The 24,132-nt window shown below is 45.2% G+C and overlaps 1 protein-coding gene across 1 annotated transcript in view; it reads right to left on the bottom strand.

The window, feature by feature from the left end:
- Positions 1-24,132, bottom strand: part of IGF2R (insulin like growth factor 2 receptor) — a 126,999-nt gene that overhangs the window by 94,504 nt on the left and 8,363 nt on the right. The window contains exon 2 of the mRNA XM_075597099.1: positions 498-643. Within this exon, the coding sequence (XP_075453214.1) occupies positions 498-643 (146 nt within the window). The remainder of the gene's footprint in view (positions 1-497; positions 644-24,132) is intronic.

Here is a 24,132-nt window from a genome sequence, read left to right as displayed (position 1 = left end):
CATGGTAAGCCTTTACACTGCAATGGACTCCTAGACACTGAATATTTCAATTGCATTTATCTCCTAAACGGAGCATCAGATTGGAAACGACATAACGAGGTCCCTATAAATACAAAATATGGGGGTGGGACTGTAACCGGCATAGGCTGCTGAAAAGAAGAGGCCAGACCAGAAATAAACGACACGTTACACAAACCGACATTGTACCGTTAACTATGTATATACCGTGTTGTATTTGGCATGTAAATGCAAACTAGCCTAGGATTATCCAATATCATTTTTGTTATCAGATGGTGAGACTATGACAAAACAATCTAGGGTTTTTCCAAGTGGATCTCCTCTCAAACCAGCAGTAGCTAAGTTGTTAGGGGAGATCGAATCCTGCAACACGATCTACACTGATGGCGGCTGGAAGGGAGATAACTCCTCCCCTTCTGTTCCATCGGTTTAATAGGATAAAATAACAACATATTTACTAAAATACATTATGGACTTACCGACTGACTGGTTAGAGTTTTTCTCTAAATCATGAGCACAAATGGCACTCGTCAAACTTCCTCCGCAATCTCCAGGTGACAAGTTATCGCACACGTTTATTCTGTAATGCACATGCTTCTCAGTATTGATCGCTTCCCAAGTGTAGCTGTGAGGAAGAGAGTGAAATGCAGACGTTTATTGATTTTGTACAGGGACACAGAGTTATAGGACTAGCGCCGTTATCTGCCTAAGTAACCATAGCAGACCCAAGCATCACTCACCTATCCTGTCCAAAAAAAAACAAAAAAACACATGTATGTTACCATTCTGGTCTGAACGGTGCATTTTTGATTTAAGCAGCTGGGCAAATAATTACATTTGATACTAGAACAATATTAATCCACAGCAATAAGCAGGTATGAAAACGCATCATCTTTTTGTCAGATCAGCACTGGTTCTTTAACCGAGATAAGTGGCGAATCAGTGGTTCTATTTTCTGCCCATCTGAACCATGGAATTTACAGTGGCTCTTTGATAAGGTCCCTCAAAAGCTTCCACTGCAAACATCAGCCCCCACTTATTATACCTCCACTCAAAACCTTCTTCCAATCATCAGTGTTCAAGAAATCTATTTCAATGAAGGCATTAAACGTATAAATAATGTTTCATTCCTATCCTGTAGAACTCCAAAAGATACAGGCTAGTTAATGTACGTTTTCAAATTTCTTGGCCATTATTACAATGGATCTATATGGTCCTCTTGGATGCAATAAAAACGAGAACATGTTGACGCCATTTCGTAAAACCAAGCCGTAAAAATCACAAAGCTAAGTTTGAGATATTTTGCGCACTGCCACATTCCCTAAAGGCATAAGTGACGCAATCTTGGAAACTCAATAAGTGTTTTTTGCATCGAACGGAAACATGGTGATTTGGAGTCACCATACACAGCAAAGTGTTTTGAGAAATGATATTAAAGTGAGGGGAGGGTGGGGGGGGTGTTTATTTTCAAAACGGAGTATAAGAGATTGCACTTTAAAGACACAATAACCCCTTAAATAGCCACAAATGATTGCTTTCACAGGACTGCAACTCCAGAATGCCTATCCCAGTGTAACAGACATCACAAAACATCTGTAGCATAACCTTCATGCACACTGCAGAAACATGGCATTTACACATTCACTGTGCTTTTAAAAAGCAAAGAACGCTATGTCAGCAGAACTAACCATGCTCTATTCTGTTTAGTACACTGACCCAGAAAAAAAAAAGAAAAAAAGTCCCAATGCGATATTCAAGACAAGAGTCATTTTTGTATTGTTACTTGAGCAGAAAAAGCTGAGGACAAGTGAGAGTTGTGATCTTTTAATGGAGAACCACATATCATTAAATTCACAAACAGATGACCGTGTTGGTGTGCTGCTGTGACGGTTCAGGAGATTCCTGCTTCTCAATGTGTCCCCGTCACCCCTGTTCTCCCTGCCTCTGGCCTTCCTCCTCCGCCTCCTCGTTCATCTCTCCCTTCCTCCTCCTGCACCCGTTCCTCTGCGCCCCGTCCGGACGCACGCCCAGCCGTCACGCGCGTCCCCCGCAAGGTGCGCGCTTATCCCCAAACTCCCGATTCCTCCCACGGTGCTCATCGCTCACGGCGCCCCTCGATTCCCTCTCCTGCTACATTACCTCCTTCAGCTGCTCCTCCTGCCCCGTCGCCGTCATTGGCGAGCGCCCCCGCCCCTCTTAGGGTGCAAGCCATTTCCCGGTTTCCTCCTTTTCTCCTTCTGACCTCTCTCTGCAACCCCTTACTCCACCCTCTGCTCCTCCTCTCTCTCCCATTGGTGCTCCCTCCTTTATAATCCCTGTCTGTCCTCTAGCTCATTGCTCTGCATAGCTTCTTGTGACCCCTGTGTGTGCAGTCCCTATGCTTGGCTCTCCTGTCTCTTTCAGTGCTGGTTCCTGTCCCTGTTTACATCTGGATCTCCCTGGCTTTAACTCTGCTTTGAATTGGATTACCCTGCCTTCTTCTATCCTCGAACACTGGCTTATGGACTTGATTACGCTGACCTCTATTACCCCTGAACTCTGGCACACGGACATTACTATCCAAACTCTCATACCCAGGACATTGCAAGTATCTGCTAACCTTTTCTCTACAGGCCCGGCAACGCACTACCACACTCCGGGCACGCCCTCACTGCTGTGGGTGCGTGTTATTACCTTACCCACCTCAGTACTGGGGACTGGCCAGGTCTGCGGGCATACAGGCATTACAGCTGCTAAACAGGTTTCAGACAGACCTTTTTTGGCAGCAAGTGTCTTAGAGATTTATCATCTTTAAATGCAGCAATCCACTCGGAAGCCATTATATGAATTTAACACATACAGTTGAACCCCATTATAGCGCGGTCCTCGGGGTCCACAGAATGAGACCGCGTCATAATTTCGCCGCTCGAGGACTATGTGCAGCTCTCATTGCTTCATCAGGCTGCGCCCACATGTGCTGCACTTGCGTAGACATTCGAGCGCAGAGGAGGGTCATATGATACACTCACACGCATGCATATTAAGGGGACCCTAGGGGAGTGCATTCTTTTTTACATTTTGGGATTTCTATTTTTTATGGGTTGTTCCCTCTCTGGTTTCTAAGCGAGAGGCCGCCGCGCTTAGCTGGAGGCCTTCTAAACATTCTTAGGGGAGAGTGTAGGCCTTGGTGGTGTTAGAGAGGTGGGGGGGTGTTGAGAGAGATGAGGGGGGAGGAGAACCGAGGCGGGGGGAGGAGAACCGAGGCGGGGGGAGGAGAACCGAGGCGGGGGGGAGAGAAGCGAGGCGGGGGGAAGAGGAGAAGCGAGGCGGGGGGGGAGAGGAGAAGCGAGGCGGGGGGGAGAGGAGAAGCGAGGCGGGGGGGAGAGGAGAAGCGAGGCGGGGGGGGAGAGGAGAAGCGAGGCGGGGGGGGAGAGGAGAAGCGAGGCGGGGGGAGAGGAGAAGCGAGGCGGGGGGAGAGGAGAAGCGAGGCGGGGGGAGAGGAGAAGCGAGGCGGGGGAGAGGAGAAGCGAGGCGGGGGAGAGGAGAAGCGAGGCGGGGGAGAGGAGAAGCGAGGCGGGGGGAGAGGAGAAGCGAGGCGGGGGGAGAGGAGAAGCGAGGCGGGGGGAGAGGAGAAGCGAGGCGGGGGGAGAGGAGAAGCGAGGCGGGGGAGAGAGGAGAAGCGAGGCGGGGGAGAGAGGAGAAGCGAGGCGGGGGGAGAGGAGAAGCGAGGCGGGGGGAGAGGAGAAGCGAGGCGGGGGGGAGAAGCGAGGCGGGGGGAGGAGAAGCGAGGCGGGGGGGAGGAGAAGCGAGGCAGGGGGTAGAAGAAGCGAGGCGGGGGGAGGGAAGCGAGGCAGGGGGGAGGGAAGCGAGGCGGGGGAGGGAAGCGAGGCGGGGGAAGGGAAGCGAGGCGGGGGAAGGGAAGCGAGGCGGGGGGAAGGGAAGCGAGGCGGGGGGAAGGGAAGCGAGGCGGGGGAAGGGAAGCGAGGCGGGGGAAGGGAAGCGAGGCGGGGGGAAGGGAAGCGAGGCGGGGGAAGGGAAGCGAGGCGGGGGGAAGGGAAGCGAGGCGGGGGGAAGGGAAGCGAGGCGGGGGGGAAGGGAAGCGAGGCAGGGGGAAGGGAAGCGAGGCGGGGGGAAGGGAAGCGAGGCGGGGAAGGGAAGCGAGGCAGGGGGAGGAGGGTCAACGAGAGGGAGGGGGTCAACGAGAGGGAGGGGGTCAACGAGAGGGAGGGGGTCAACGAGAGGGAGGGGGTCAACGAGAGGGAGGGGGTCAACGAGAGGGAGGGGGTCAACGAGAGGGAGGGGGTCAACGAGAGGGAGGGGGTCAAAGAGAGGGAGGGGGTCAAAGAGAGGGAGGGGGTCAAAGAGAGGGAGGGGGTCAAAGAGAGGGATGGGGTCAAAGAGAGGGAGGGGGTCAAAGAGAGGGAGGGGGTCAAAGAGAGGGAGGGGGTCAAAGAGAATGAGGGGGTGAAAGAAAGGGAGGTGGAGGTCATAGAGGAAGGCGAGAGGCGGGTGAAATAAGTAGGAATGTAAGAGGACAGTCACTGATGGGGTGTGAGTGTCACTGAAGGGGAAGGTCACTGAGGGAGTGTATTAGTGAAGAAGGTACATGTCACTATAATTTATGGTGGGAGTCTCAGTGACTGGGGGTTGAGGGTGCAGCTTCAGTCACTGGAAGGTGGAATTATTGATCCGGTTAAAGAGGGCATCATTATCGATTGTGTCACAGATTCAAGTCTGCAATGGAAAAGATGACTCCAGAGCACTGCAACCCGTGTGAAGCCAGCTACTTTAGATAGCAATTAATGAAATGCAAAATGGTGATCAGGGCAGGCTGCTGCTGTAAGTCCTTGCTCTGCAATGTGTTGCTGATGCCTTGGTGGCAAAGCTGTTAAAGCTCTGGAGCTAGACATATGGAGGAACTGTGTAAACAATGAGCTCTGAAAACTGCACAGCAAATGTACAGTGTAAACCCCTTCATTTTGAAATCTAGTCTGACTAATCTATAAATATCCTGTGTGAACAAAGTGTAGCTGCTGGATTAAAAGAACAACCCCCCCCCCCCCCCCACCCCAAGCAAAGATACAGACACAAGTCACTTTTGTACAAGGTTTTAAATCTTATTACATATGTTTCTGCTGACCATTTTCTGCCACACTATATAATTCACCTCAACATATTGTATTGTAATACCCACCAAATCATGAAATTAAACTGTGCAAGCCAAAACAGATATTTCATATTGTCACGATGACATCAACTTTTATCAACACATTTATATTTCTGGGTACTTGATTGAACAGAACAAGTTGCAAAATAAATTGTGATTTATTTCCTTAATAGACAAACACACGACATCTGCAGAATACACTTAAAACCACACTCACTGGGATCAGGAAACGAAATAAATTGTCCTTGGAACGAAAGAAATTGTCCTTTGCTTGCCAGTGCAAGAAATGCAACCTTGGTTTTAAAAGTCCTGTGGTTATGTAGTTATTAACCCCTTCACTCCTGGACTGGTTGCTGCTGTACTGGAACAAAGTCTTGCATCTTTACATCATGGATTAAAATTCAGGAATCACACTGGGAAATACCTGGGAGGCCACAGTTATAGACTGGCCAAAACTATCTTTAACATGTGGATCCAATCCCCTTGTGGGAACAAAAAAACCCACGAATAGCCAAGTGACCCACAGTTCATAAGACCGGTCAAAAGGGCTGCCTGGTGGGCAGGGCGCATGGGTCAGGTTGACGCCCATGCCACTTAGCATACCTGGGCTGCACCCATTTCTTGAGGCCACTGTGGCTGGTCTCTTGACTTAAAGGTGTCACTAGCCTGACATCTGTTGTGCATCAGTATGCCAGTATTGTATACATTATGGGCCTCTGGGTCTTGACATAATTGACACTCTTTTAGACAGGGGGACTCTAAATCTGTGGGAGCCTTTTGAGGCTCCATCATAAAAATAATTACAACCCTTTGAGGCTTGGTCATAAAAATACCGAAGCTCATTCACCCATATCACAGCTGCAGGTCCAAGTAATTCCTGCTTGGACTTACAAAAATAATACATCCTGCCTTACATTTAAGATCTGCTATCATGTGTTGGTTAGAGGGTATGGCAAGCAATGCATCTTGTCTTTTACCCTCGCAGACAGGGAATGGACTGCACATGGGGGAATAAAAATAGCGGGGACAGGGCAACAACAGTAATGCATGGCAAATCAGGTATTAACCCTTTCCTCCCCGTCACACATATATAATCAATTCATTGCTTAAGAAACCTTCAAACTATTGCTTTGAACCTCATTCTTTAATGGAGTGGGGGGAAAGCTTATTATGTATGGTCATAAATAAATTCAGTAACAGTCATCTCCTTATTAAAAATTGGACACATTTCATTAATATCTTAGTAATAAGGGCCCTTCTCCCATCTCTCGCTAATTACCCAAAATAATAAACTTGCCGTTTTTAAAAACTCTGGTTGGCAAATTTTTACACGACTTGGTTTTTGGGGTGTTGTTTTTCAGCAAATACCTATTTTCATTCCCCATGTTCTTGTATATTGGTTAATGGGACAACTGTATGATTCCTGCTGCTCCTCATATTTGCAAACAAGAGCAATGTTTTCATATAGCTTTTACTCTCGGTCTCAACTCCTGCAGAGAGACATTAAATTTTTCTCTGCAATCCTATCAACCCAAAATGGAAGACTGCGCTTCCACACTGAGACAAGGCAGGAGGACACAATTCAAACAGCTCTCTTTACAGGAAAGAATAGTGCAGCAATTTTAACAGCTCAGTAATGATCGTGAAGTAAAGGCCATTTAGGAAGAATGTCCCCATGGATGGCCATCATCAACCATTCTCCCGAGAAGACCAGTAATGGAAATAATTAAGATTAAACATAGAACCAGAATAAACTAATGGTATATTAAAGCAGCCATCCCACCTAGGTGATTTTTTTTCTTGTTTTTTTACATACAGTAATTGGAACCCCTGTGTTCACTGCAGCTTAAAAGTGCTATTTTCAGCTTCGGGACCACCTGGTTCACAAGATACATACAGATGTAGTTACCGGGAATCCTGAGGAACTCTTATGGCCACCAAATCAGGCAGGTCCTGTGGGCCAATAGCACAGCAATGTCATTGGTTGGGTCTTCCTAATGGTCAGTGTTGTGGTCATTGAATTCTACATAGGAAAACACTGGCACCAAAAATTATCATCTCTGGAATCTGATTGTTCCCAGACCTGAAAACAGCATGGTTCTGTTCCAGAAAACTCCATGGTTCCAATTATGTGTAGCCAGGTCTTCCCCATGTCCCCTAACCTCCCGGTTCGTGGTGGGAGTGTGTGGCTGCAACGGGAGCCATTTTGGGGTAAGGCTGAGGCGCGTGGATGTCCGGCGGCGCTCGTAGGGGCGCCGCCATCTTGGACGTGATTGCACATGTGCGAGATCCGGCGCATGCACAGAGAAGCATAGTTGCGGCAGCCAATAGGTACAGGCAAGGTAAAGGGAACTACAGTTCCCAGCAGCCTCCGGTGCTATACCACATCACCCACAGCAGTCAATAGGACAGATGGAACAGTTAGGAGAGTTAGAGCAGTTAGTCAGTTAGTCAGGGAGCAGGACAGCAAAAGGATAGGTAATGTCCAGGGAGAAGTGCTCCACTGGACTAGGCCAGAGTATCCCCCTTTCAGGTCCCAACTAGACCCCGACCATCTCTAGCTTGTGGTGCTATAGGGAATGCCTCCTCAGATAGGGACGCACCCATTAGCCTGTTAGTGACCCCAAGTCTCTTCTCCTCACAAACGACACATTGTAATACAGTTCCTAATGGTTCTTTCCCTTGTGGGAATTGCAAAATCTGTGGCTATATCAATAAATCAAACAAATGTTTATCCAGTCAAACTGGAAAATCTCATACCACTAGATCATTTATCAACTGCAAATCCACATATATTGTCTACCTCATCACTTGCGGGTGCGGCAGCCAATATGTTGGAAGAACCATTAGGAACCTTAAAGTGCGAATAATGGAGCATATCCGATTGATCTCCAAAGGGAACCTGGACCATCCTGTCCCTAAACACTTCACCAACTGCAGCAAAGGTGGACTAAAAAACTTTAAATTTCAAGATATTGAGTCCATTCAGATGTCACCCAGAGGGGGTGATAGAGTTAAAAAGCTTGATCAACGTGAGGCATTCTGGATCTTCACATTAAGAACCAGGGTGCCTCACGGTATGAATATCGATTGGGACCTTTCCCACTTTCTATAGTGGAGGAGGGTCCTTTATGATGCCACTATTCATTTATTAATTGTTTAGAATATTAGCATATAAGTATACTTTTTGACAATAAAATTGTTCTATGTCCTTCTGTGCCATCAATATATGGGTTATGAATAAGAGAAAATCAATATATACACATTTGAAAAAATTCTCAATAATCAACTCTTTTAATGATTAAGTGTTTCTATTCCCCCATATAAAATCCAATGATACAGCCAATCACATAGATTCAGTCTATACTCTGACTACATAATTCAAGTGTATGGATAAAGTTAATGCTTGATACAAATAATCATATTATAGTAATTTTTGTATAAACTTATCTCCTTAGATTAGAATATAATCTTCTAAAATGATCGTAGTCTAAATGTAGTTTTGTGACTGTTTAAAATATCTTCTCTCTTTTTATTTTTATTTTATCAAAGGTTATTCAATGTGATTAGCATTTGTTTTTTATGCAACCCTAAACTAAACTAGCAATGTGTCTGTTTGCAAAGTTTAGCTATGGGCAAAATATGTTTGTCTCCTTTTTCTAATACTAATAAAGTTGTTGAGTGTAAAAAAATGTAATCTTTATCCCTCTTCCGCCTCCGCCCAATAGGAGCACAGCTGGCATGCGTTCCAGGGTGGAAACGGACGCATCCCAGTGACGTGGTCTCTGACTCCAGGACTAGTGCCAGAGGGGAGGCGATGTCACGGAGATGCGACGCGTCGCCGGCGCGCATGCGCAGTGTACTCGGTTGGGCGATTTTGGCGCGAAATGGGTGTATTAAAGGTAAGGAGGTATAGTGATGTGGTACACCTTGATAAAGTCCCGTGGGACGAAACATGTCGGTGTGTGGGCTGTGTTTCTGTCCCTGTGCAATTATCCAATAAATCACCCTCAGTTTTAGCACGGAGTTGTGCCCCTTATTCATTTTTTCTACAGGACTCTACCTGCAGTTTTCTACTTCAGCTGTGCTCCTTGCTTCCCTACACTCTGTTAGTGATAGTCACCTTGTACCGGTGACAGAAGCATGCGGTGTGCGTGGCCTGCATCAGGGACTAGAACCTCATCTTAGAGACTATCTAAAGGTGGGATGTTTCGGCTGGAGGTCAACCCACGACGAGGCGGATCTTCGGTGGAACAGAATGACCCTTACTCAGCGACCCCCGGGGCAGGACTTTTCCACAAGTGCACCAACACATCGTGGTGCAGCGCTGATCACACTTGGGGCGGGATAGGCCTTCATGGCCTAGACACTGGGACACTCTTGCCCCTGCACTCAATTACTGTGGGGAATACACAGTGGGTCCGTATAAGCTATACTGTATATGTATATTGTGTGTTCATGTTATTTGTTTAGTACCTTCCAGTAAATACTGTTACTGGGTATATTGTCTTGGGAGGGGCCATCCTACTGCATAAGGATCCCTCTCAGGTGGAGGCGCTGTTGGTAGATATTGATACACACACCCCAGGCTCCCCGTGGCGGAGATCAGGCCTCCTGTTTGCCGTGCAGGTATTAACAGCACCCAGTCGCCCTGACACCGGGAAAATGGGGCTACTTATGTATTAAAAAAATTTTTTTAATGGATTTAAAAATGCTGGCAGAATTGCCCCTTTCAATCTCCATGTCGTAAATCAATACCTTCAAAACTGATTTAAGTTTAAATTAGACAAACCCGCGAGACACAATTACAAGAACATATAGTATACAAATGTGATGTGCACTTAAACACTGCGTGTTCACCCGACCTGTGTCAGGGGCTTTGTGCTACTACAAAGCCTAAGACCCCACTGAACGCCCTGGCACTTCACCGCGATCTGTAGGGAGCTTTTATTAGGCGCGGGGGACATGGCCAAAACGGGCCGGGGGAACGCGGACATGACGGGGGGTGGGTCGTCCCTCTCCTCCTTGCCACTCTCCTCTCCCCGTGGCTATAAGGTGTTGTGAAAAAGTGAGTTATAAATATATGGCCTCATTTGGAAGTTGGAAATAGATTAGTTAGGCTATCATGGAGTCTTAAATAATTAACCACTTAAGCGGTATCCCACTCTACCTCTCCCCCCGTGCTACTTTGCTTTCACCCCACCATCCCTCTCCCTGTGCCACTCTCCCTCCTGTCAGTCTCTCTCTCTACCCCTTGTGCCGCTCTCCCCCCCAGTGTCTGTCTCTCCACCCATCAGTCTTTCTGATTGGCTCCATGGCGCACCATGTGATGCGTCGCCACACGGGAACACAATCCTGTTTAGCCCCTGCTGGCTGACCCGTCACAGTGTTCAGTGAACCAGGAAGCGAGGTGGCACTGGGGACAGCTAGGGAGAAGGTAAGGAGCTGGTGTGAGGCGCGTGCGCCGCCTGCAGCGGGGACTTAGCCTAATTCTATTTGACATGACTAAGCTCTTCAGCACTGGCTTTGCATGCTCCATATGATGTTAGATATGAGTATTTCTACAATGTCACAGAATTTTAATGCAGTCCCATTTAGCTACACTTTAAAAATAGGCAGTCTAAGTGCAGTCCAAGGATTTGGATGCACAATCTGGGAAGCGAATTCTTAGGCACGTTCTATAATGCCGCGCATGCGGAATTTTAGTTGGCTGACGTTAGTCAGCCTTTCTATAAAAGGGCCGCGCGCAGGGAGCGGGGAGCCGACAGAGAAGATGAAGAAATTCATCTTTTCGCGCCGCTACCAGCTCTGAAATGTGTGTATGTATGCGTGGATGTGCGTGGATGTGTGTATGTATGCGTGGATGTGTGTATGTATGCGTGGATGTGCGTGTCAATGATTGCGGAACGAGAAAAAAAATATTTATTAAACTTATTTTCTTTAAAAAATCTTGCTTAGGTCTTCCTTTCACTCACACAACCCATGCACACACATATACACATACTCGCATATACACACACACACACACACACATACACATACACAGCTCCCTGCTCTTTAAACATGAAAAGCATGCGGTACGTGCATGCGCGTTCGCACGCGCGGCTGTATGCTGTATATAACAGCCCTTAGGCTAAACTTCTACAGCCTTGATCCCATGTAAGGCATTAACTTATACAAACATCACAGATTACCTAAGCTGCCGATCAATTTGTTCGACTACGTTCGATCAGCAAAGATCCTGCTTCCCAGGTTTACTAAATGGCTCCCTTTCAGTTTCAATCAATCCTCCAGTCAGTGTAACTCAGCAGCTACAATGTATTCTTATATTACGAAGGTAACATTATCTATTAGTTTCCAGCTCAAACTGCTGGGAATATTGGCAACAAAGTATCACAAACAGGAAAGTGTTGCACAAATCTTGCACTGTTTGGGACGTGCTAAAGACCTGCTATAAAAATCAAAAGATGCTCAGTATTTTTACTCATTAAAAATGGCATGAAGTATGAATTGCAAAAAGAAAAAAAAATGCAGTATGTATGATCTAATACTAAAGGATAGAGATGGAGATATTTTATTTATTTTTAAAACACACAAATTCTATATAGTCCGAAGCGTCAGACTGCATAGAACTTACCCCTGAATGTGTTGGACAGGAACTCCAAATCTGTGCCCTGAAGGAATAAATGAGGAGATTCAGACCTAGAGGCGCACAGACTGGTTAAACACATTCGCACAACATGTTTGACGTGCACAAAGAATGCAACTAGTCCAGTTCGGAGCAGGAAGAAATGTGGTGCCATTAAGCTCCAGAAACATCAAAGAAAGGAGCCCTCACAAAGAGTGATGTATCCCGTCTTGAGTGCACGTCGCCCCAACACCATGGGGTAGAAGCTGCCCAAATAAAGATAACTGAACATCGCTCCACATTTTAGATCAATGTTTGGATCCTAATTTTGGACCTGATCAAGGACCAAAATGAGGACCGAAACGTTGAACTAAAATGTTTCTTTTTAATAAATACAATATTGTTTCTGTACAAGACCAGTGGAGTCCCGTTCATCTTAATTTCACCATTAAGCTTGCCACATGTCTGAAGGAAAAAAATTGATTGTTTTAGTTGACGTTAGAAGGAAAAAGGGCAAAAGGGATATTCAGCAATTGTGCATACGGCAGAGTACTTATTCACAGAGTAAGTGAGCAGAAGAGACTCAAAAAGGATGGTGAAAAACATTAACAGTGCAAAATAAAGCAACAGATCTGCTTATGGGTTTAGTCCACACAATCTGTTTGGTTCAAAGCAAAGTAGTTGATATTACAAAGAAGAAAAAAAAAACAACAATTCCAAGCAGAGTGCTCATTTAGTCCTCTCTAAATAATTGTATTTGCAAAGCAGTGTGCATGCTTTCCGGGAAAAAGCATGATACGAAATGGAACTGCAACTGTTCTTGTTGTCATGCTGTATTTAATGATTTTGATGCTTCCGTAATTAGAAGTTTAGCATTAGGTACTCACTGGCAAATAGCTATGTAGACATGGTGGCAGGCACTCCAGGACTTGAGAAAGGCTTCCTGGGGAGCCGAAGTGTTGACATATTGCAATAAATATTTTTCACTTTTTCAATAAGTCCTGGAATTCCTGCTACCATCTTCCTTTATCCCTCAATCGTTTTGCAGTCAATGAACCCGGGCAGTATTCCAGTCTCGCTGGAGTGGCACTAAAACCAATGAGATATAGAGATATGAAGCATGAGATCTACAGAGCTGAATGAACAGAGTTGGTTCCCGGAGCTGAAATGACCTGCTTTCTGAGATCGTGAGCTCCGTAGATGCTGCCGGTTCTTCAGAACACTTCAATCGTTGCGGCTTCCTATTGACTCGACTTAGAATGCCATTTTATTTCCCCAGCAGGGGACAGTACCGGAGGCAACTTCAGAAGTATTTCAGGAAGCAGAGCCCACGACCCGCACGCCCCTCCCTCCCGGAGCTGAAATTAACATGGTTCAGCTCCGGGGACAACCAGGTCCTCTGACAGTGGTACCTGCCGGAGTTGGAAGACACCTTATACAGTGTCATTGATGTAAATGGGCTTTAAAGTGCTTTCCAGCGCTGCAAGGTGTTTTAGGTCACAGTGCAAATGTGGGCCTAAATGCACAAGCAGTAGCGTTATATCTGGATAGATATTTTGATATTGCAACTTTTAGAAGATTTGCGAAAGATTTAATTGCTTTACCACAGATAAACAAACAAGTTATGGTCATTACAAAGTGACAAAAACCATTCATTCATCGCACAGCACTCTTACAGACCAGCTGGGAGTAAAAATTCCACAAAGGATTAATGCAGCCGCGGTCACTGCTTCTGAATGGGAATCCCGCTGTGCTAATCCTAATGGGCCGCCACCAGTCTGTAAGAGCTGCGCAGGGAGAAGAGGTCCCTCTCGCTGTCTAGGATTAACTTCGCAGAAGTCCCATTCAGAGGCATTACTGGCCTTGCGAGGGAGCTGCGAGCGGGCTCCGTCCATCAGCAGTTTTCCACGCACCCACAAACAAAAGTACATAGTGCCAGATCTGTACTAATAGACAGCCGTTCCCAGCTTTGGATCCCAGTGTAAGTATGGTTACTGATCATGCATTGTGAAGCCGCTTGTGGCTACAAACCAGGTACACACTAAGTTTGTACAGACACTGGTTTTTCTACCCCAGCCAGCTTCAGAATGCAAATAAAACAACAAAAAGCAGCCAAAGCGTTACTTTAAGCATAGTCTGATTAGTTTATCCTTTACATTGCAGGAGGTACCCGAGTGCCACAGACCGCTGGCATTTCCAGTCATGTGATCGCTTCAGCAGCAATGACATGACCGCACCCCCTGCTGGTGGAAGTGGAAGGGGCTCAACTTCCGATTGGAGTGGTCTGCCTGACCATCCCCATAAAGGAGAAAATTGATTTAGATCTTACCTTCATTTTCTTTTCCTGGGAGGTTCTTCCATGACAGTGCTCACTAAATGAGCTTAACCCATTATCATTGGTGATCACTGCCATGGGGACTACCAGGAAAAACATTCTTTACAAAATGTTGGGGTTTTTTTTTTTTGGTTGGCTATGTGCGACCACATTTTTAATTGACTGCAGTAAAACAATAAACAGTTGTTTGTGCTTGGGAGGGTAAAGCATCAGGTGTTCAGCACTGTCAAGTGTGCAGTACAATGTTCACTATACTTTTATGCAGTAAAAAAACAACAGTACAGCCACTCCCTGCAGTGTTACTCCTTCGCAGAATATAAGGAAGGGGTTGGATGGCTACACTGGCAGGCATAGAAAGGGAGGGCGTGAGAGGCAATTAAGAAAAACATTAGTGGAGGAAGTTAGAGCAGATCTCAGTTTTGTAAATGAAAAACAAGAGAGTGAGAACATTTTTTTTTTTCTATATCACATTAAATTAGCACCATTAGTGTAATGCGAAAATAATTATGCCAACCTCTGAAACTGTATCTGGCTGTGAATTAGATAATCAGTGTGTGAATGCTTCCCCCCTCATCAGACTTTATGTTTATATTTGAACAGAACTGGGCTATGTTGCCGGCAGTTACAATAGCTGGATTTCTTCACTACTGTAGTTCATATAGTAGGTATTTAGAAGCATCTTTTTTTTTTGTTAGATCACGTAAGAGTAGTAATTCTAGAACCACTATTAATAATTGAACACTCATTACATAGCGCTTCTTGATCTCTAATAAAAGGGGCCTGTGAACTCATCACAAAAACTGCTTAGGAAAACAAAAAAGTTTCCAAGTGTAAAGTATATGATAGTGAGAACCGGGGCTCTATTTTGGGGGTATGGGAAACACAATTGAAACAAATTAGTTGCTTGTAGTTTATTTTCTTTCCAATAACAATATGGGTTAATGAGTTACACCCTCGAACAAGTGTCCATATGGCAGAAAACTCTTCGTGAGTATATAGAGCAGGGGCTGCACAAACTTTTTTCCCTGCGCCCTCCTGCCGACGGTATCCTCACTCCCGCGCCCCCCCTCACCCAAACTCACCTCCGCTCCGGCGTCATGACGTCACGTTACCATAGCAACGTGACCTCGCGGCGTCATGAGACGCGGGAAGGACGTCGCCGGAGCCAAGGTAAGTAAAGGCTTACAGATACCCTGCAGCTCCCCCTGCACTTAATTGACGTCGGGAAGCGCGTGGGGCGTCTAAACTCCGCGCCCCCCCCCCCCCCCGCAGGCAGTCTCTTGCCCCCCCCCTGGGGGTCGCGCCCCGCTGATAGAGGATAGCGCTTAACACGGTTTTAACTATAGAGTATGCAGAAATGATGTAGATCCCAGCACACATATTACCTCTTAGCCATGATGTGGCAATCAGAAAAGTTCATAATAGAATAAAGATTGACTCGCATAAAGATAGACTTCCGTTGAATGTAGTCCCATGTAGGATAAGGAAAATCTCCACTTTGTCTTCACCTGTGGGGTGTAAATACTGTGTGCCAGGCGTAGTAGATAAAGAGAAAGAATAAAAATTGGCAGCAAGCCAGAGCGCCGCACCACGAATTTAGACAATTAGTGCAAGAGGGTTAATAAAAAGCGATTTATTGCCGAAATAGGAAGAGCAAAGTTACACTAACAGGTTATGCGCCCCAGCACTTTGACAAAGCAGAAAAACACTAACTTCAACAAGGTGGGACAGAAGAAAAAAAGGCAAAAAAAAAATTAATAACTTTGGCTAAATATATTTCTCCGAAATATAGAAAACTACTAGAGGATTTGACAATGAATTGTGTGACTAGAAAAACAAACAAACAAAAAAAGTGCGCAATTTAAGATTTTTGGGGGGTGTGGGGGAAGGGGGGAGAGATTGCTTAACAGGGACTATGACAGATCTCCTCTTTACCAAAAACACAAGCAAGTCATTTTGGAGGCAAATGTCTCAGAAGATCAGATTGCAACTTTCACTCAGCAGCACTGCATACATTCTCATGGGAGTCTGGAATCCAGCATGTGACAATGAGACGGTCATGTCGGAATGAAACTGCTCCAAACCTTCAGGCAATATAACAGCCGCCAGAGAAGCTGAACAATACCTGGGAATTCATTTTTCTCCAAACACTGAGAAAATACTACGTTTGGACATACAAGTAGGTAACCATTTTTGCAGAGAGAGGGAAACCAATAAAGAAATAGAGAAAAGAAGAAGAAGAAGAAGATGTGCAGTGTCAGTTTAACAGGAAGTGTGCACAGTGCAGGGGAAGCTGTTGGTGGGGAGTTTAGAATGGGTCCCACCACTGTTCATGCACAAAGCAGCACAATAAGTGCAGACCAGACTGACAGCCGCACAGTACTACACGCGCACACTACACCTTGTCAATTACTCAAAAACGAACTTACAATCAATGAGGTCATGCAAACAGTAGTTGCCGTGACATTTAAAAATAGTGGCACTCGAAATTAAGGTAATTTAGGCCTTTTTTTTTCTTTTATACACAGAAACAGAGATTCCTATCTTTCTTTTTTAAACAGTTCCACCTCAAATTCAACATATACAATATGCCCGCAGAGCACATCAAATGTGATCAAGTATCAGTCATTTTATTTAGTAGTTCCATGTGCTAAATAACACATGACATTTCTGTCTCGAGAGCATTGTGAAAACATGTGTAAGTAACATGAATTGGGACCGTTCCATTTTCCTTATTGGTTCAGAGGGGGGACTTGCACAACTCAAACAACCGTCAAGTTTCATAGACAGCCTGGTCAGAAATGTAAAAACTTTCATAAAAGATCTCACACAAACTAGTCCAAATCATTTTAAGCATTAATCCTGAGAATCTCCCTACAGCAAACAAAAAAAAAAAAAAAAAAAAACACAGGAACAGAAAGATTTAAGAAACGTGTACCCAATGTGAACTGTATGGTAGGTTTAGCTGCTTAAATCTGCAGTTCAGTCAATATCCTGCATGTGTGTGTTTTTTTTAATAAATCAGTTTTGTAGTAAGAAAAAATACTTTTAGCATTTTCTGTTTTTAAAAAAACAACTTTTAAAGACCAATTTTCTTGTATTCTATTTTAACAGCCATTTGCTACGGCACTGCCCCTTCATGTCCTGTCACAAGCCCTGGCACACCCCTTTGTCAGCCCTGCCCTCCCTCTAGCACATGTCAGTGCAGGAGTGCTCATGAATATTCATGAGCTTCCACTGACAGACAAGCAGAATATAAACTGATCCCTTCACTAATTATGTCACCAAATTTCGACCTATCAATACATGGAGAACTAATTGACCTGCAGCTATACAGTACTTTAGCTAATTAGAGATTACACACATAAAACTATTGAAGTAAAAAAATAAATTAAAAAAATAAATTAAAAAAAAAAGACTGAACTGCAGCTTTAATAGGGCTGACCAACTGAACAGGTAACACATATAAACCACTAGGACGTGTAATTGGCTTCCTTAGAAAAATACCCCTTAAAGTAACTGTGCATCTTCCTTCTCGGGGAACACCGAATTTAATTCAAGCCCATCAGCTTCTATTGTTTATCTATTTGACTACAGATGATGGCATACTTGCATTGCAAATAAAGAACAGGTGTCATTCAGCATTGTTTAAGCTATTAAAACATACAGCTGTCCTTAGTACAGTATTGTTCTTAGAGGGAATTGCCCCTTTAAAATGTTACACTGACCCATCTAGCATCTAAAGGGTTAAAGCAGCAGCACCCCCCACCCTCCCTTTTTCTCTGTACGAGGATGGGAAGCAGAGTGTCCACAGAGCCGAACCATGTTTAATTTCAGCAACGGGGACATCCTTTTTCCTGATGTAAACCACCATTGTGACCCCTGAAGAAGACAAGAATGTGCTATTTTCCCCAGTATCTCAGTAACCGCAGGAATCCTGGAGGTGAAAAAAGCAAAATCAGACTGCAGCAGCGGGGGAGGACAGCAGCCACCCAAAAAATGTGTGCCAATTTATTGGCTTTACTTAAGGAAAAATGTTTGTCACCCAAGGTATAGATTCTGTAGTATATAAAACACTTTCACTAGAAGTGTGGTTAGGAAGATCTATCGCTTTACACCCTGTTAGCTACCATTTCATAATGAACGATAGTCCATTATTATTATGTATACTACCTGTTGAGAATTCTTTACTGATCATGTTATATAGAGATTGTGCCATATGTCTAATATTTATTGCTAGGGGTTGATTTTGTCATTCGATTGAATTGTCACTGTCTGAATTTATTATGTCTATGTAATATGCAAATTGTGGCGATTTCATCAGCCTCATTTGGCACCATTATTCGAGGTGGGTGGCTCCTATCGGCGTCTCCATCTTTTCCTAAGGGGTATAGATCGATGTGCTTATTGTATTATATAATATTTAGCTTGACGAAGGGGCTTTGACCCCCAAAATGTTATGCTATTAAATAAGGACAACATGAGAAGTTCAAGCTTTTGTTTAAGCGATATTCATTGAATAGTAGTCGATAATTGTACGTTCTGTGCATCGGGGATCCCGAAACATCCAGTCAGCACCAAGACGTATTGTTGGCATATTACAGAACCGGAGAAGAAGGGCCACACTGTAAAAAGTGACTGTTTTCTGCTGTAAAATATTAACTCGCAACTGTGGAAAGCCAAATGCATGAAAAGCACAAAGCGATATTTGCTTCTCTACACTCTATCCAGGTATAAACTGTTCCTGTTTTCATGCCTGGAGCCCAACCTACTGCAAACAATACTTAGGGCGTTAGAGTGACTGAAAAGCAAAACCTTATTTAAAGCCTTTACGCCTTACAACACTGTTTTGCACTCAATTTACTGTGGGAGCTGGACTAAGTTTGTTATTTATGGGAAGAAAGTCATCAAACTGCATCAAGTGGACGTATGGGACTGTTAGGAAAAACTGGTTTTGTGGAAATGCACTTGTGAGCCTGTTTTTTATCTACATTTGTTTCATAATAGTTGCAGGCCATGAAGCCTAGAACACAGGCACTTCTAAAAGTCGTTTTCTTCATTTTTCCGTTTCCCTCTGGACGTACGTGGCACAGTATGTCCAGGCCCTGGCCAGAGAAAGAAACACTATTGACATACTAGGTCTCACATCCGGGTTTTGCTCGTTTCCAGGGAATGACTGGGCTCACCGCTCCGGGTCTGATCGAACGCCATTGGATTAAACGCCATTTTCGCTATTGGGAGGTGATCACGGCCATGTAAATCACTCCTAAACAATCACATTATTTTTTTTATGATAATTTATTTTATTTTTTTTAGACGTGATGAAATGTTACATTTTTGTTTATAATTGAAATAAGGTATTTGTATACATGTTCAATGTCTCAGAAGATTTCACTACTGTATCCAATTATTAAAGTAACCCCTGGATACAAGCAAATTTTCCACCAAGAAAGTATTCTAGAAACAATCTAGGACCCGTGGTCCGTCTGGCTCCGCCAGCAGCTAGCAGAATGCTGCCACATGATCCGGTGGTGTCATTATCATTTTCTAATGGTGACCCTGTGGCCATATTTGTCATTTTTCTTGGTGTCACATCAGCATAAAGAAAACCTTACAATTAGCTTGGCCCTAGGAGGACGGGGGACCAGAGATCAGTTATTAAGGACACCCTAGTCCAGATACACACACACACACACACACACACAAACACACCGCAACGGCTGCTTTAATACAACTATTACTTTTTTATACAACTTTACAAAACCAATGCAAGTTTGCTACATCAATGCAACATAAAACAGACAAAAGCTACTTAAGTTTCGTTTGTCAATTGCCAACTAGGCCTCAAAGCAACATTTTGCTGGTGGCCACTGAAATAGTGACATGAACAAGAAAAAAAGAAAAAAAGGAAAAAAAAGGTTAGCAATGCCTATTGCAAAAAAAAAAAAAAAAAAAAAAAAAATACAGAATCACATATGTAACCACAAAGTTATTTATGAAAACCCTCTTAAATCTAATGTGGCCACAGACTACGTTTCAGAGGCAAACTAATTTAAATTGGGCTGAATGAGTGGCCCGCGAACTCTGGAAACAATGACATTGCCTTTAAAGCTGGGGAACCCGGTTCAAATCCAGTGACGCTTCTTTATGACCTCGGGCAAGTGATTTTATATCTCTGCATGTGTCAGGCACCACACCGACTGTAACCGCAGGGACAGTGTCTGTTAAGTTCTATGTACAGCGCTTCATAATGTCCCCCCTGTGACGAAATAGGCAGCAAGGCTTCCTAAAAATCCTAGGAAGCTCTGCCCTTTTGCCTATTTCCATCAAGGTAACCCTGCGCACCCAGGTTTCGTTCTTTTATTCCAATAGGCATTGTATTGTGGTGTACCTCTGTGAAAGCAGTGGTACTGCTTTACCCCTTGTATTGTATGCACTGCTATGTATATGGTGCTTTTACTTTGTGAAAGCAGTAATACGACTTTGCACAGTGTTCAGGAACTGGCAGGGTTTTATCCTGCTCTTATTCCATATCTGAGCTGTGTGTCCTGGGGCTGTATCCAGTGGCCTACGCTGGATTAGACATGTTGCCCTATTATTCTGGGTCCACAAATCGGCACCCCTCTGTGAGACAATTCTTCCCCTATCATAGCTCTGGTGTCCCCCAGACTGTGACGGCTCCATGAGTTGGGGAAAAGCATAAGCACTGCCACGAGTTCTACAGTCACTTATTGTTGGTGTCTTTTTGCAGAGTTGCTGTCAGTACAGTGATCGGTGCCTAGACTCTGTACGGTCGGTTAGTCTCGGTCATTGAGACCAACATGTATTTTAACTTGGGACTTCTACCGTAAGAATCCCGGAGTAACATCGAGGGCAAGCTTGCTTCGGCGGCACTTCCACCTAGGAGTTCACCGCGTATCCCCGTTGTGGATAAGTATTGCTGTACCTGGTGTAGTGTGTGTGTTTTGCGGTTAACTCCGGCTAAATAAACCATGGTTTATTAATTAAAACACTTCTGTTCTGTTTAGCGATTGTACGATCCTTTGTAGTCTGGTCAACCCTGATCGTGACACTCCCATTGGGAGAAAAGTGCTATATAAAATAAAGGGAACGCTGTTAATCTAATAAAATCACCAGCAGCTTTGTTAGTCCATTTGACAGATCCACTTTCTGAAGGCTGACAGTAATTGTAATTATCCTCTCAAAGGAGGTGTCAAAGCTAATGTTGCATGACTTGTTAATGAAGGGAGAGAGAAAAGTGTTAACCCCTCTGCTTTGCAATGCATTGTGGGACACTCTGTCAGCATAGGGGATAAGTAATATTACAGCCTTGCCCTCTATAAAGATTTAATTATTGAGCTACTCAAGTGTCACATGCTGTTATCATATGCTCTCAGTGAAGCATTAGTCACAAATTACGCAGACTTTTTTTCTTTTTTGTAAATACTGTAATGCTTATTTCTGTATGAAATCCATTGGACTACAGCTGACCCCCCCGCCCCCCCCACCACCCAAAAAGTCCTTCTTTGAACATCAGGTCAAGTAGGGTAATTCAGCAGTGGAGACAATTGCCTGTAATAGTGATATCGCCATTACCAATATAACAAACATCAGGAAGATAAGGGGGACTGGAAGAACACTTACACAGAAGGAAATTGCAACACTGCAGATGAACTAGAAGTCGTATCAGATACATGTTCACTAGAGATAGGAGAAAATGATGCAAATTCGAAACAGCCTCAAATTTGCAAGTTCCTTTCATCCACGGATCTGTCTCGAAAAGGCAGATCCGTTTTTGCTTTGTATCACTGAAAATCCGCAGACTAATTCTGATGATTTTTTTTTTTTAAATCTGCCTCAGTTTGCAAACTCTAAAATATGAGGGTGTGTAAAGAGAGAAGAGCATGCGAGAAGCAAAAAAGACCTAGTTTAGTAGAGTCCCAAGCACTATATACACATACCCTGAAATCTCCCTCCAATTAACATACGGAGAGACACGTGTGCTCAAAAATGGAGTGCACACACTTTGTCCCCGCCGGAAGCTGCTACGTGCGCAGCGCACAAAGTACGTCCCTCTATGGGGCATTCGGCGTGTATGCGTGCACAAAGCGCGATGGCACAACCACCTTACCAAAAGACAAGGAATTTGTCTTTTGGAGCGGCAGCCGAGTGATGGCCACATCACAGCGGCGGTTCATCCAGTGAGGGCGAACCAGACGTGTGACGTCAGGGCCGCGCACCCACACCTTTTCATTGCCAATGACGCGTCCCATCGCGACCTACACCTCAGAGTGTGGCTGAAACAAGGGCACGCTCTGACGCGCGCATGCAATGACTGGGGCCGTAGCCTTAAATACCTGGGAAATATGCAAATGTGAGAATCAAACTATATTTAAATGACACGCACCCCACACCGCCTAAAAGATTTCCATAAGACCGATACTGACAAACCTAGGGCCCCTTGTGATGTAAGGTGTACTAGTGCAGGGGCGCGCAAACTTCCTGCGCTGCGCCCCCAACCCCTTACCTCAAATGCTGCACGGGGTCATGTAACGTCACGTGATCCGCGGCATCTTTTGACGAAATATCTCCATGGCAACGGGTGTCAAATGGCGCGTGGACTGAAGCCGGGTAAGTGAGCCTCGCCCCCCCCAAAAAAAAGTCTCCCCAGTTTGCGCACCCCTGTACTAGTGTAAAGCCCTACAGAATCAGAACCGACAATTTCTGCTCTTCAGGGCAGCAGCTCTAGCATTGTTCTACATACTGTAAGTCTGCGCTTATAGTGCCGGCGACACGATGTTGCCCGAAAACAAATGCAGTCGTCGCCGCGTGCGCTTATAGTAAGCGCGACGGTGACAAAGCGACGGGGCGAAGCGATTTTTTGCAGCCGGGAATATTTGATTTTTCAGGTGCCGTCGCCTCATGTGACAGCCCCGGAACCAATCAATGGCCTGGTCGCCCGCAACGCCGCCACAAAGTGAAATATAACTTTCGCTGGCAACGACGACGGGTGACGTCACGGTCGCTATACGCGCGGCCTAAGATGTTGGATAGCTCCCCTGTCGCAGCATGCGTTCAGCTCTACTGCTCACACTCATGGACGCTCCCTGGCTTCCTTTAAAAGCAGAGCACTTCCACTTCCTGGTTGCCAGTTAAATGTGCCATGTGCGCAAAAAAAAAAAATGAAAAAAGAGCACACCTGAGATATCTGGGAGATATGCTAATAGCCGGATCAGCTACAGATATGAGCAGTAGAGTTCAAAAGTCTGCTGTGACAGTGGGGCTACCCAGGAGCAGTTTAATTCACTGCTAGAGGCGTTGCCCAGAATAGCAGGGGTTATAGAGCTGGCCTAGCCCGCATGGGTGGCTACAGCTATTGACCGGGGGGTGCGGGCCCCCCCCCCCCAGCTAGGCTGCTGGTCGCGTGCGCGATCAGGGAAGACAGTTGGGGCGGTTAGTTTTTAAATAGAGCCAAGGAACAAGCAACTGTCACTTGTTCCTTGGCGTTCAACAGTTTCCCACCCACCCGTCCCTTTTGACTTGTTAAAAAAAAAAAAAATTTTGTTTCCGTGTTAACATTTCTTTATTTTGCAGATAAATAAGAGTATATATTCGAGACAAGGAAGAAAAGATAACGATGGAGGGGTGGACCAATTGCTTTGTCGCGGCGGCAGTTGGGGGGGGGGGTAGGTGCTTGTTCCCCAGAAGTGGCTCGGGGCTGGTTATCGGGGGGTTTGAAGCAAGGGGGCAGGTCACCGGGACGTACTTCCGGGTGCCCCCTTTGCGTTGCCCAGCCCTGAGCATTCTGGCGAGGACAGGTGGTACGCTATCCCCATTTGTGTTAATAAATAAGCCGCGGCCTTTTACCTCCATATATGTGTCCTCTTGTTATTTGTATGTCTTTATGTAGAGGGTTTTTATGAGAGGGGGGGGAAGCTCGCGCCTCCTTGGTCATGGGTTCTGATCCCGTTGGGCCCAACACCAGGACCCCCTACCTCACAAGGT

Source organism: Ascaphus truei, chromosome 4, assembly GCF_040206685.1.
Source record: "Ascaphus truei isolate aAscTru1 chromosome 4, aAscTru1.hap1, whole genome shotgun sequence".
In the NCBI taxonomy this organism is placed as follows: Eukaryota; Metazoa; Chordata; class Amphibia; order Anura; family Ascaphidae; genus Ascaphus; species Ascaphus truei.
The sequence above is the reverse complement of the archived record's forward strand: the minus strand, read 5'-3'. Positions and strand labels throughout refer to the sequence as shown.